This window comes from Anas platyrhynchos, chromosome 3, assembly GCF_047663525.1.
Source record: "Anas platyrhynchos isolate ZD024472 breed Pekin duck chromosome 3, IASCAAS_PekinDuck_T2T, whole genome shotgun sequence".
In the NCBI taxonomy this organism is placed as follows: Eukaryota; Metazoa; Chordata; class Aves; order Anseriformes; family Anatidae; genus Anas; species Anas platyrhynchos.
In genome coordinates, this window is record NC_092589.1 from 63,979,936 (window position 1) to 63,992,367 (window position 12,432).

Here is a 12,432-nt window from a genome sequence, read left to right on the forward strand (position 1 = left end):
CTTTTTAAAAGAGTTTCAGAAAATATTATCTAGTGATCTTTACTACTTGCCCTGAAAGTTCACTATCAAAATTCCTTGGATCTCAACAACTGCCTATAAAGAGGTAATCCTATCCCTATGATACTGCCATGCAACTTTAAGTCAGTAAGTATATTCATGTATTTCTTAGTACAAAATATATTCCTTTATCAGGAAATGGAAATACTCACTTTGAGTACTTCAGGAAGAATGGTTAGAGGGAGAGAATGTCTCTCTCTCAAAAAAACACACCGCATTTCCTTCTCTAGTTATTGGACTGATTTTAAGCAAGCCTGACAGTTTCGTGTTGGCTGTAGCATTCAAGGACTATAACTGCCTTATTTGATTATTATTATTATTATATATTATTATCCCCCCCCATCCTGCCTTAAAATTGCAGGCATCACTTTCAAAGATTTTGCTAATTTTTTCTCTGCCCTACTTGTTCCTGATTTATTTCTGTAGAGAAAGAATATAAGAGGCTCAGCAGAAGCAGAAGAAAAAGCAATAAAACATTTGTGAAGAACACTTTTTCAATTTATCCTTTCTCAAGAGAACAGAAAGTAGAATTATCAGAAGTATGGCAGAAATACTGCACTGGTAGGATTTTCAGAAAAAGATCCATTTTACAAAGTGTAAGTTTGGCATTGAAAATCTGATTCTATACAGATTAGAATGCTTAACTAAAATTGTATTCTATTTATGACCCCTCTACAACATATATGTACCTGATAATTGATGTTTTCAGTTCTGAACATTTTTATCCCAGTTTTCTGAGACACTTTTCACAACTTCATTGGACCACATTCATTTGGATAGCCTGCTAAGTAATGCCTAGCTCTACGCATATACCTGCTCTAACTGATGCAGAACACACTACCAGAATTTTAACTTAAAGCCAAGTATTTTTCTAGATTAGATAAGTTTTCAGCATTTTGCAAAGTGCTTTATAAAAAGCTGGCAATAATTATATAAACATATATATATATATTTTATATTTAAAGATACCTAAATAACCAAATGCTGGGCTTCTGAACCTTGTCAGGAAGCTGGAATATCCATGCTATTCTGTGTATTGTACAATGCATCCTTTTGAATGTCTGTGGTACTGGACAAGCTTTGCAAACAGACTATATTTTTATTAGAACAATTATTTATTTTTTTTCCAGAAAAAATAACAAGCTTCCAGACATGTGTCTTGGCACTAAAACCCTTTACCAGGTCTGAAGTAGAAGCTAAATACAAACTGAGAAAAATTGCTTAGAATTTGATTAGAAACATTACTGGTACCTGTGGAGCAGAGAAGTAATTTCCTAGGGACGGGTTTCCACGCACGTAAGCATTTCCAAAAATGCTAATGCTAAACTAATAGATGTGAAATATTAGACTGTTTTTCTTCACTGTAAAGACCCAGCTTGAACACCTGGTTGGAATGGATGACAATTACAAGAGTTAGATATTATCACCAGGAGGCTGAAGACTCTCTCTACTCACTTTAACTCATCTTGAGCTATTCTTTCTTGAAAATGTAGGTTTCTACTTCTCAATTCTGTGACCATTCTTTCGGCCTCGCTCTGCAGTTCTGGGAGACTCTTCTCCAAGGTCTTGTCTGGGGTTCTGAGTGTCTCATTTAGTCTTATAGCATCTTCACTTACAGCTGCAGGGGGCAAAATATATATAAGTACGGGGTTAGGAAGCAAAAAGAACCTATAAGTATCTGCATGTCAACTCTTATCAGAAAGTCAAATGCAATTTGCACTGGTTATTCCTGCTGTGAAATATAAAGGATAGTTAATCAGTAACAAATGAAAAAATGTTATATGTCTCATCAAAACCTTTACTGTAGCTCACTTTTAAGCACAATAACTACAATGAAGAAGTCTTTATATCCAGTATAAAATATATTGCTCCCGTCTTCCTTCCCCTCAAAAAAAGAATTTGCACTGAGCCTTTGAAACAGCAGTAAATAATTTGGGATATTGCTCTCAGAAATAAAGAGAAAGCTGTACAAGCAATGAAAACTAGTTTTCAAATTACTTTTGAAGTACTTCAAAATATTTCATTTGTAGCATTCAGATTTAGAAATCCTAGGAAGAATAAATGATTGGGAAATTTGGTAAGGAGAGGGAGAGAAGAGGAATGAAAGACACTCACAGAATCACACAGAATCACAGAATTTCTAGGTTGGAAGAGACCTCAAGATCATCGAGTCCAACCTCTGACCTAACACTAACAGTCCCCACTAAACCATATCCCTAAGCTCTACATCTAAACGTCTTTTAAAGACTTCCAGGGATGGTGACTCCACCACCTCCCTGGGCAGCCTGTTCCAGTGTCTAACAACCCTTTCAGTAAAGAAGTTCTTCCTAACATCTAACCTAAAACTCCCCTGGCACAACTTAAGCCCATTCCCCCTCGTCCTGTCACCAGGCACGTGGGAGAACAGGCCAACCCCCACCTCGCTACAGCCTCCTTTAAGGTACCTGTAGAGAGCGATAAGGTCGCCCCTGAGCCTCCTTTTCTTCAGGCTGAACAAGTCCAGCTCCCTCGGCCGCTCCTTGTAGGACTTGTTCTCCAGGCCCCTCACCAGCTTCATCACCCTTCTTTGGACCCGCTCAAGCACCTCCATGTCCTTCTTGTAGTGAGGGGCCCAAAACTGAACACAGTACTCGAGGTGCTGAGTACACCACCAGAGTCGAGTACAGGGGGACGATCACCTCCCTAGCCCTGCTGGTCACACTGTTTCTGATACAAGCCAGGATGCCGTTGGCCTTCTTGGCCACCTGAGCACACTGCTGGCTCATATTCAGCCGACTATCAGCCATCACTCCCAGGTCCTTCTCTGCCTGGCAGCTCTCCAACCACTCATCTCCCAGCCTGTAGCTCTGCTTGGGGTTATTGCGCCCCATGTGCAGGACCCGGCACTTGGCCTTGTTGAACTTCATGCAGTTGACCTCAGCCCATTGGTGCAGCCTATCCAGATCCTCCTGCAGAGCTTTCTCACAGATTGAGAACTCGTGTTTAGAAGCAGATACACAGAAATGAACTAAAAGCGTTGGAGGGCTGGAATACATGAGGATAGAATGTAAGATATGTGTTTGGAATACCTAAATTATTCATAACTGATAAAACTGTACACATGGTATCATAGTCAAGGACCAACTAAAATCTTTCTACCATAGCACACTATATTAGAATATAGACTTTCAGAAGCAAGTAGGTGATTTATGATAATCAGTTATGTCTGCAATGTTAAAAAGTACTGCTCCCTTTCCATAGGCAGTGGGCTTCCCAGTAACTAATTTCTCTGAAATAAGTTCCTGGTTGCATGCGTACTTCCGAATATCTTAAATCCTTAATTGAAGAAATCATAAGCTGTCTTCCAACAATCAAATAAATGACTATTTCATCCACACATTGTGTAGGTTTAGAGCAAATGACCAAGAAGAAAACTTTAATTAAACGTTTCAGTTTGCTGGTGAGAACTGGGACTTGAATCTTAAAGAGTGGTTATATGTGGGGTAGTGAGGACTGAAACAAGACTATAGTTCAGTTAAAAGGATCACGTCTTGCTTGTAATGCATTATGTTACATACCAATACTGAGTTACCTCTGGCCAGGAATAGGCATATATTCACATTTTAAAATCTGGAATAAATAAATAGTAATTTAGCTTCCATGAATATTTAATTCAAAAGAGAAATTGGACACGTTATTTCAGCCTTCATTAGTTTCAGGAAAATTTATACAGAGTTTTATCTTTCCCTCCCCATCCTCCTCATCTCATAAACAAGTTTTAAAATAATTTTAAAATAATCTAGAAATGGCTCCAAAATAAAGCAAAAGTTTATCCTCAGTTTTTGAAAGACGATGATCTTGAACAGGAAGAATATTGAGGATGGCAGTTAAGATATAGAAATTATCACTACCAGAGGAAGAACAGCAGGAAATGTGGAAGAACTGCTGTATGAGAAAAGACTTAAGACTCTTTCAAAACAAGGATAAAAAAATAGACTGAAGGAGAATACAGTTCCTGTCTATTAATATAGTTGCAGGTGGAGGAAGGAGGAGAAACACTAGGAAGAGAAAAAACTATTTGCACCAAAGAATAAGGCAGAAGAACACATGATGATAAACTAAACATGAGTATTTTTAGATATAAGGTTTTTAGAAGGTCTGTAGTTATCAAAAGAGTTCTGAAACCGTCTTCTATTCAGAGGGTGAATATGTGGGAACTACTTTGAAAATGCATATTAGAAAGTTTATGATAGCCAGGGAGTGGATGCAGCAACCCAGAAGGTATCTTTCAGTCCTTATGCTCAAATCCTCTATCGAATCCTATATTTAAACAATTCTTAAAATGTTGACTTGGCCACTAGGCAAACACATTGACTTTAAAGTCTTTGTCTGCTTCTAAGTGCATACATTTGTTTCACCTCTCAACATCTTCTAACTCTATACTTTCTATTGCTAAACCTGCTTCAGGAAACTTTTGTATGGGTTTTAAACACTGGACAAAAACTGTGCAGCAAAAAACAAATTTAGCCCTTGTCATCCTGAATTCAACATCGACTTCTCAAATTCAGCTTTGTACTGAAATATGAAGAACCTGGTATTTTATTTAAAAACCTTGTTGAAAACTTGCTTACTTTTTCATGTCACTTTTCTGACATTTATTTCATGTCAAAGTTGTACATTATAGGGGTACTTTAAACTGCTGGTTGATTCAATTACAGGGCATGCACTGGGATGTGTTACATGAGAGGTAATATAAAATGTATTTTATAGTATTTAGACAGAATTGGAAGCTTCCCCTTTCAACCAAATGGATTGCATAGAAGCATATCTCTACTGAAGTTAGAACTGTATTGGGAGTTTTGAAGAAAGAAGAGATCAGTATTTTTCAAATAATAATAATATTAAACAACTGACTGTGATTGCCAATCATTTTCATATTTTCCCACCATTATCTAATTTAATAGGTCACACAGTATTTAGGTTCTACTTCTCAAAGCCATCTACAATACTTTTGCTCGTAAGTCTTTACTGTTTTTTGTAAGTGCCGAGAATCACCTTGTGGAAGAGAGTTGGGTCTATGCCACTTCTTAGGTAGGGATAGGAGTAACTTACAATTTCCAGGCAGCAGATGTTCATTAATGGCAGGTAGTAATGCATCTTTGAAGTCATCTTGAGGAATTAAGATGAAGTCTTACTGTACCAAGTGCTAAAGTTACATCAAGCTTTTTACCGATATATGTTTTTAACTTTGAAAATAAACAAATGCATTTTTCTTTTTCCAGTACCTTCAGCAGCTTGGAGAATGCCTTTTACGAACTGTCCAAGAGATTTTGCTCTGTCATTAGTCCTCTCAGCATCCTGCCTCGTTTGCTCACCATCTGCTGTCACCTTGGTAGCCTAGTGAACCAAATTCAGGAAAAGTATAATTAATAAACAGGACAAGGCTGCACTATGCAATATATAGAACTGTATGCACTGTCTGAATTTATGCTCAAAACTTTCCTCAGGCAAAAGACAATCAATGAATTATTGATCAGATGCATGAGAAATGACACGTTCTGTTCAAATACACAATTAAATTTTATTACCTTTTCCTTCTAAAGGAAATTGGAAGGCTTTATTTTAGGTTCTTAGAAACTCTAGTTTCTTAGAAACTCTAGTTGTATGCAACAGCACACAAAGAGAGACAGGATTAAATTCACTGAATTTGCTTAAAGAAACATTGTTCAGAACCTTTTAATAGACTCTTCAGCGGATACTTTCTGTAATTTCACAATTGTGCATTTTACGATTGACAAAGTGCAGCGGATATCATGACCTCCTTGCTTCTTCCCCTGAGGTGCTCTCAAAGAGACAACCCATGCCAACAAGCATGAACGATTTAAAATCTATGCATTAATGAAACCAAGAAAGAGAGAGGGGAAAAAGTGAAGTAGATTTGTTCAGCTTTAACGCTTGAAGTGGTTTGTTTATAACATATTGGGGTGCTCAGTAAAATTTTAGCTTTGTGTAACTAAAGGCTTTATAACTTTATTGAATCACAGAAGCAGCATGAAGCAAGAAGACAGACATCTGCTGCATAATGGAAAACATGTTGAGGAGAGGAATCATCTTAATACATTTTACTTAGCTCTCAAGATTCCTATTTATGAAACCATTTTTTATCATGCAGAAGCCACTTTAAGCAACACAGCTTGTCAAGCTGCATCATAAACAAACAAACAAAAGTAAAACAAACAAACAAACAAAAATTAGAACAAAACAAGCCACCAGCATGAGCAACAACAATCCACCAGTGTTTGGGTTCTGAATGTCCAGATTGTACTCCCAAGAAATACCTATAAGCACAGCATTATGACCTTTGCAGTCTCTGGGAAATGGCTAGGAGGTTTATAATTCAAAATGAGCTTCTCTCACTTGAGCTGTACTGGTAACATTTGTTCTGGTAACATTTTCTGTTACCAGAAATCTATTTCATTAATAGTCAAAGAGAGATAGCATCACATTTAACACATTGCCTGATTAGCTTCTACATGGAAGCCCTCAAGATACATCAGGACAGCTGGGTTCCTGAAATGAAATCCCTGGCACTACCATACCACTTACAATTTTGGTCTACTTCAGAGTGGTTACTGTGCGAATAATTTATATGAAAATGTTTGAGGTAAATAGAATGACAGAGGAAGAACTAGCAACCTGTATTAGACTGGGGGGAAGATGGTTGTATTTTTATCCATGTATCAGTTGAAAAACATGGCTTTTCATAGTTATACAGCTTTGATCACGTTATTGGTCACTTCTGCTAAGAATTACAAAACTCCTTTATCTGTCTGGATACAGAGCTGAAATATTGTCAAAGTGAGTAGTAAAGGTAATTGGGATAGGAAAAAGGCAAAAATACAGAATGGTCTTGATGGACCACTGCTTTAATCCAGCTTTGCATCTCTGATGTCATTTCATTCTTCATGTAAATGAGAACTACCTTATTATTTATTGTCCCATCCTCCACAATGAGCCTTTTATTCTTTGTCTTATATTTTCTTAGAATTTTCCCATTCACTTGTAATATACTCTACAATATTTCTAAGTGCTTTACTACAAATGGTGTTCTATAACTTACATAGACTTTTCTCATTTTTGATTACTTTTTCCACATTCATATTAATTCCAATTGGGCACTTTAAGCTTTCAATATTTATGACTGAATGGCAGGCACTAAATTTTCATACACATTAATCTGCCATCAAACTGTTTCCATTTTCTCTCTGTGACAGTTCTCTTTAGTACTTAAATCCCATCCAGTCCTACTGTCTGCTTTCTGTATTTAGCCATAATTTGCTTTGCTGAAAAATAACCTTTCACTTCATTTTCTGGTCTAGCATTAACTCCATAAACCAAGTTAAATGGCAAGTATCTTTCACATTGTACCTAGCCATTCTATGGATAATTAAATGTTTCCATTTGTTAATAAAGTCCTACTCATTCGCTACATATTCAGTTTACTACAGTTCATCATTTCCATAAAGTCAGAATTCAGCTACTAAGTTTAAAGACGCACAGCAATCTTTTTTCTGGGGGAGGAATAAAAGTCAGGAAGACTGAGTCCAGAGCAAGGGTTTGGAATGAATTTTTGAGAAGTATGGACACAAGTGAGACCTGTTGGCATAAAAGAGATCTCCATCATGGAAATCTGGTAAAACAACTAGCTGAGACCACAAAGCCGCAGACCACAAAAGGAGGGCAAATTCAGAACTCTCTGTATAGATAGAAGGTCTTGAATCACCTTCCAAATGCTTCTAACTATTGCCAGCTACTTCCACAAATTTATGAGCTCAAGGAATTCAACGGTATAGGAGAAATGAAGAAGTTTACAGTCAAAAGAAGTATTTCAATTAAAAGGAAGTGATTCTGATCCCTGACTTTCCTGAAGTCTCTGAAGGTACCCCATTAGAAGGTGTATTTGACTAAAGTAGTGAACTAATAGGATGTGAAAAATCTGAAGTCTACCTCAGGTGGTAGATGTAGAAATGCATATGCAAGTATGTAAGAATTTAATCAGTTTAAGAGCAAGAGAAGAGGATCTTCTTGTAGAGAATACGTAGTACAATTTGGCAGTGAATGAAACAAAGAATACGATGAGGAAAAATAAAAAAGCTGCACCAATGGAAGAGATGACTTGTTGAAAAGTTTTGTAGTGAGAAAATACTGTTGTCTTCTACATTTTGTCTTAAAATGTGTAGAAATTTTTCCTCATGGTAAAAAGTGTCTTCACTAATCTTCATCAGCCTTTATCCTTATCACTACTGGTTTCACTTGGAAAAGTCTAGTGAGCCTCCAGTGAGATTTGTGCAGAAAATTTGCTAGTTATAGTCATACTAGCTGTTATGTAGTATTCAGCTATATCTTCACATAAAAATGAGACTTCAATGTGCTACATCAGGATCCACTCTTCTTTTTGGTACATTGATCCTATTTACAAATATAGAAAGGTAAGTGTAGGACTTAGCACCATTTGATAGTCCTCAAAATAAAAACCAAAGTCCAGTTGAATTAACTACATGTATTCTCCATATGAAAAATGTAAATCATAAGCCAAATTACTAGTTACAACAAGGGAAAACTGCAGAAATGGAAGTGGTGTTAATCTGTCTACCACGCTAAACTCCCTAAGATCACATTCTGAATGTTTTCCCTTTTAAGACTAGTCCACAGAAATTCAGAATTTGCAACATATTTTAGGTATTCTCCATGCGGGATTGAAATTTATTTAATTTTCATTGTATTGGGCAGGGGGTGCTAGGTGGTAATTGGAAAAGGATATTAAAAAGAACAACTGTGTGAAGGAAAAAAATATTAGCTTAAGATTGAAAAATCTTAATACAAGAAATATAATTTTCCCTGTCTGTAGGGCTGTCATGAGTTAAAAACCTGCCTTGATTTAGCAATCTTTCTTTATGCTCACATACATACACTTGTATGCATACACGTGTGTGGAGGTATGTATACATACACATATGAGCGTACATATATACATACAATACAGATGTTTTTTTATCCTCTCAAGGTTTCATGGAGTTCTTCAAAATTGAATATAATGCACATAAACAAACCAATTTCTTTGAGAATTTTGGTTCTGCAAGGCATGAACAATTTTAAGACAGGATGCTAAAACTACAGGGGGGATAGGTAAATTCTCTCAGGTGTATACAGTAATCAGTGTTTTGCTTGTTTCATTATTTTAACGCAGGGAAGCACCTACTTATGAACATGAGTTTTGCTAGTCTGTTATATTAATGCCTTTGGGACAGCTGTGTTTTTATCGTGGCTGGTCCATTGCCCTACTTTTTCTCCACTAGGTGGCGCACTTTATATTATTTTCTTAGGCGATGTCTTTCTGACCAAATAAAGGTCTATACTGAAATAAAACTTTCATAATAGAAAGAGTAAATCGCACATCGATTGAAATCCAAAACTCTATCACTTTCTTCATAAATGAATTATATAATGCACAATAAACACACACTGCAATATTTGAATTCTCCCTTTAAATATTATTCTCATTTGAATTACTTCATTCATTGACTCTTAATGACAACAAGTTATTTGCTAAACCAGAGACATTCACTAGCTTGCTATAAAATTTCCTTAAAATTAGTGCATCAACCTGGGCTACCATTTCCTCTACAGCTCCTGAAGAAACCAGACAGCACAGAAGATAACCTAAAAATGGAAAACAAGAAAAATGGAAAACAAGACTCCAGACATGAAAACTATTCCTACAATGGGCTTGAGTTGGCTGGGCAATAAGTAACTGAGTGAAGCTAGTTTACCTGTATTGTGAAAGACCATCTTGCAAGAGAAACAGAATGAGAACTGTCTTGATACAGTCAGGCTCAGAATATTTGAAACAGAGTATGAGGAGATGACGTTGTTGATGCAGAAAGCAGATAGCCTTATGAGAGACCATATTAACATTCAGAAGAAAAAGAAGGGAATCAGGAAGCCTGGTTTCCAAAAGTCTTAGCCAGTCAAAGAAGGACTCCAGTCATGTGAGCAACTGTGTGATAATCACATGGCTTGGTTGCTGTTGGGTTTGTAATATAACCTCTAGCTGATGTTAAGAGAAAGCTAATAAATGCTGTATCAAGACCTCTATTTCCTTTAGTCTCAGATTTTCCAAATAAACTCATTCTTGGGTGCTCTGTATGAGCTCTCACCTACATTATAAAGTTTTACAGAAAATATATCTCAATGTATTGGCCCACAAAAATAGGTTGTTAGAGGACTTGCTGCCATTTCAAATACTGAAACTGAGAAGCATCTTATAATTCATCCATTCACTCATGTTTAATTCATATTCAGGATATTTCCGTCATTATACAGCTTTAACCAAGCCCATAGACCCCAACGTGATCACAGACTTACTCTTGTCAGTAGTTCATCCATTTCTGTCACCAAGGTATCCAGATTTTCCTGTGCTAGCTGAAGAAGTCTCTCTGGAGCACGCTGAGGTGAAAGCAAATGCTGTTGGGGGAAGAGGAGAGTGAAAGTAAAAATCCGTATCTCAGTGCTTCCAAATATTGTAGAGAAGAAACAGGAAAAATTTCCTTTTTGTTACTGTATGCAATTCCCTTTTGTCATATCCATCCAATGTATTTTCCTCAGGATTCTTGACATATCTGACATAAGCTTTACATATCTTAGCAGAAAGCCAAAAGTAGGCAACATATCACATATAAAATGTGTATCTGCTTTCTGGACAACTAGCATGAACACTATTTTATGTGTATGAAACATCACTATTTATGTGCCTACAGCATAATTGCTCATACGTGTACACAAACGAATTATTGCCGCAAGATTTACATATTAAAATAAGCCAAAATAAATAATTGTAATAACTATTTACTAATTAGAACAAGTTTGAAATAATTAAATCTTAAATTATTCTTCTCTCAATTCTCTACACTTACGGCTGTATTTTTGGACAGATAAATACAGTTACACTGGAGCATGATTGTATGTGAATACATGATCTTTGCTTATGTATTCCTACCTTTAATTCCTGTGTCGTGTTCTCAAAACCATGCAACAATTTATATGGAGCAGGCAGTGGACCACTCAGGTTAACACTCATGATCATCTGGTTTAGCTGATCCAGGTCACTGAGAAGGAGTCCTGTACATTCATCATCACAAGCTGGGGGAAGAACAGCAAAGCTGATTTATTTCTGATAAACATTTAAGATATATGTTTGAGGTAGAAATATTTTACGGAATAACCTAAAATTCTTTGAAAGGTAATGCTCATTTCAGATATGTACCCCAAAAGCACAGTGTGATAGGAAGTAGAGACAGCAGCTGGGGAACAGGAAAGATGTTATTGCTTGGGATTTGGTAATGGGACAGTAAAATATAAAACAAAAAGAGCAAAACTGGTAGGCTTACCTCATAAAAAGAGGAAAAAATTAATGTTGCCCATTACAGACTAGCCCATATAAAATCGTACATTAGACAAGCAATTTGGAGGAAGTCTGAGAAAGGTGGACAGGTAATTTGGAAAATCTAGGAGCACTTTAAAATCTACAGTACATTTATGGATTTGAACATAAGAAGAACTCTAGAAATCTTACAGTTTGCATACTTTACAGTCAATAACAGCATGGCCAAGCATGCTTAACTTGTAATGCAGACAGTAGAAAGAGTCAAGGTAAAAATACTGATAGTTTTCTTTTAAGAAATGTTTTTCCCTACCTCCTTTCACTAACCAGCTTATGTTTTTCATGTAAGTTTCCTTGAAAATACTCTTCCTTTAAAATATTCTTTAGCATGAAAAATACTGGTTTGTGCTATGTATGCCAAAAGGAGTTTGCATCCCCCCCCCCTTGCTTTCTGTTAACTATCACAAGATATTCTCATAACTCAAAGTCTTGTACAGTTTATGCTACAAGAGGAAAATTCTTCATCCTTTAGAAAGCAGCTGTGGGACTTCCTGTTTCCATGCATAAAGATGCTACATATGACTGGCAAAGCAAAACAACATCTCAAGAGGTAGAGTGAACTGTGAAACAACAAATTCTCTGGTGATGTTAAGAGACATGGAGGGTTGTACCTAAAATTTTACAAGTATGTAATTATTTCTCTCAATGCTCCTAGGCAGCTCAATGGCTAAAAAACCCACTAAACAACATGTATTTATTTGCAAAAGATGGTAAGTAATTTTCAACAGGGAAGTGCTTTTTTTTTCCCCCTGAATTCTATTGTTCATGTATATTAAATCTTTTCTATTCTTTAAAGTTTTCAGTCACAATTATCTGTTTCTTATTCTGTAGGTTGGCTGTTCAATATAGTGAAAATCTGAGTGAAATACAGAATAAGGAAGAATAAAGAATACTAG

The 12,432-nt window shown here is 36.3% G+C and overlaps 1 protein-coding gene across 9 annotated transcripts in view; it reads right to left on the minus strand.

Moving 5' to 3' along the window:
• LAMA2 (laminin subunit alpha 2) overlaps window positions 1-12,432 on the minus strand; it is a 401,748-nt gene that overhangs the window by 85,266 nt on the left and 304,050 nt on the right. For all 9 annotated transcript variants that reach the window (XM_072036025.1, XM_072036022.1, XM_072036019.1 and 6 more), the window contains 4 exons: window positions 11,093-11,235; window positions 10,462-10,560; window positions 5,322-5,433; window positions 1,513-1,675 (listed from right to left, as the gene is read on the minus strand). In XM_072036025.1, coding sequence (XP_071892126.1) covers window positions 1,513-1,675; window positions 5,322-5,433; window positions 10,462-10,560; window positions 11,093-11,235 — 517 coding nt within the window. The remainder of the gene's footprint in view (window positions 1-1,512; window positions 1,676-5,321; window positions 5,434-10,461; window positions 10,561-11,092; window positions 11,236-12,432) is intronic.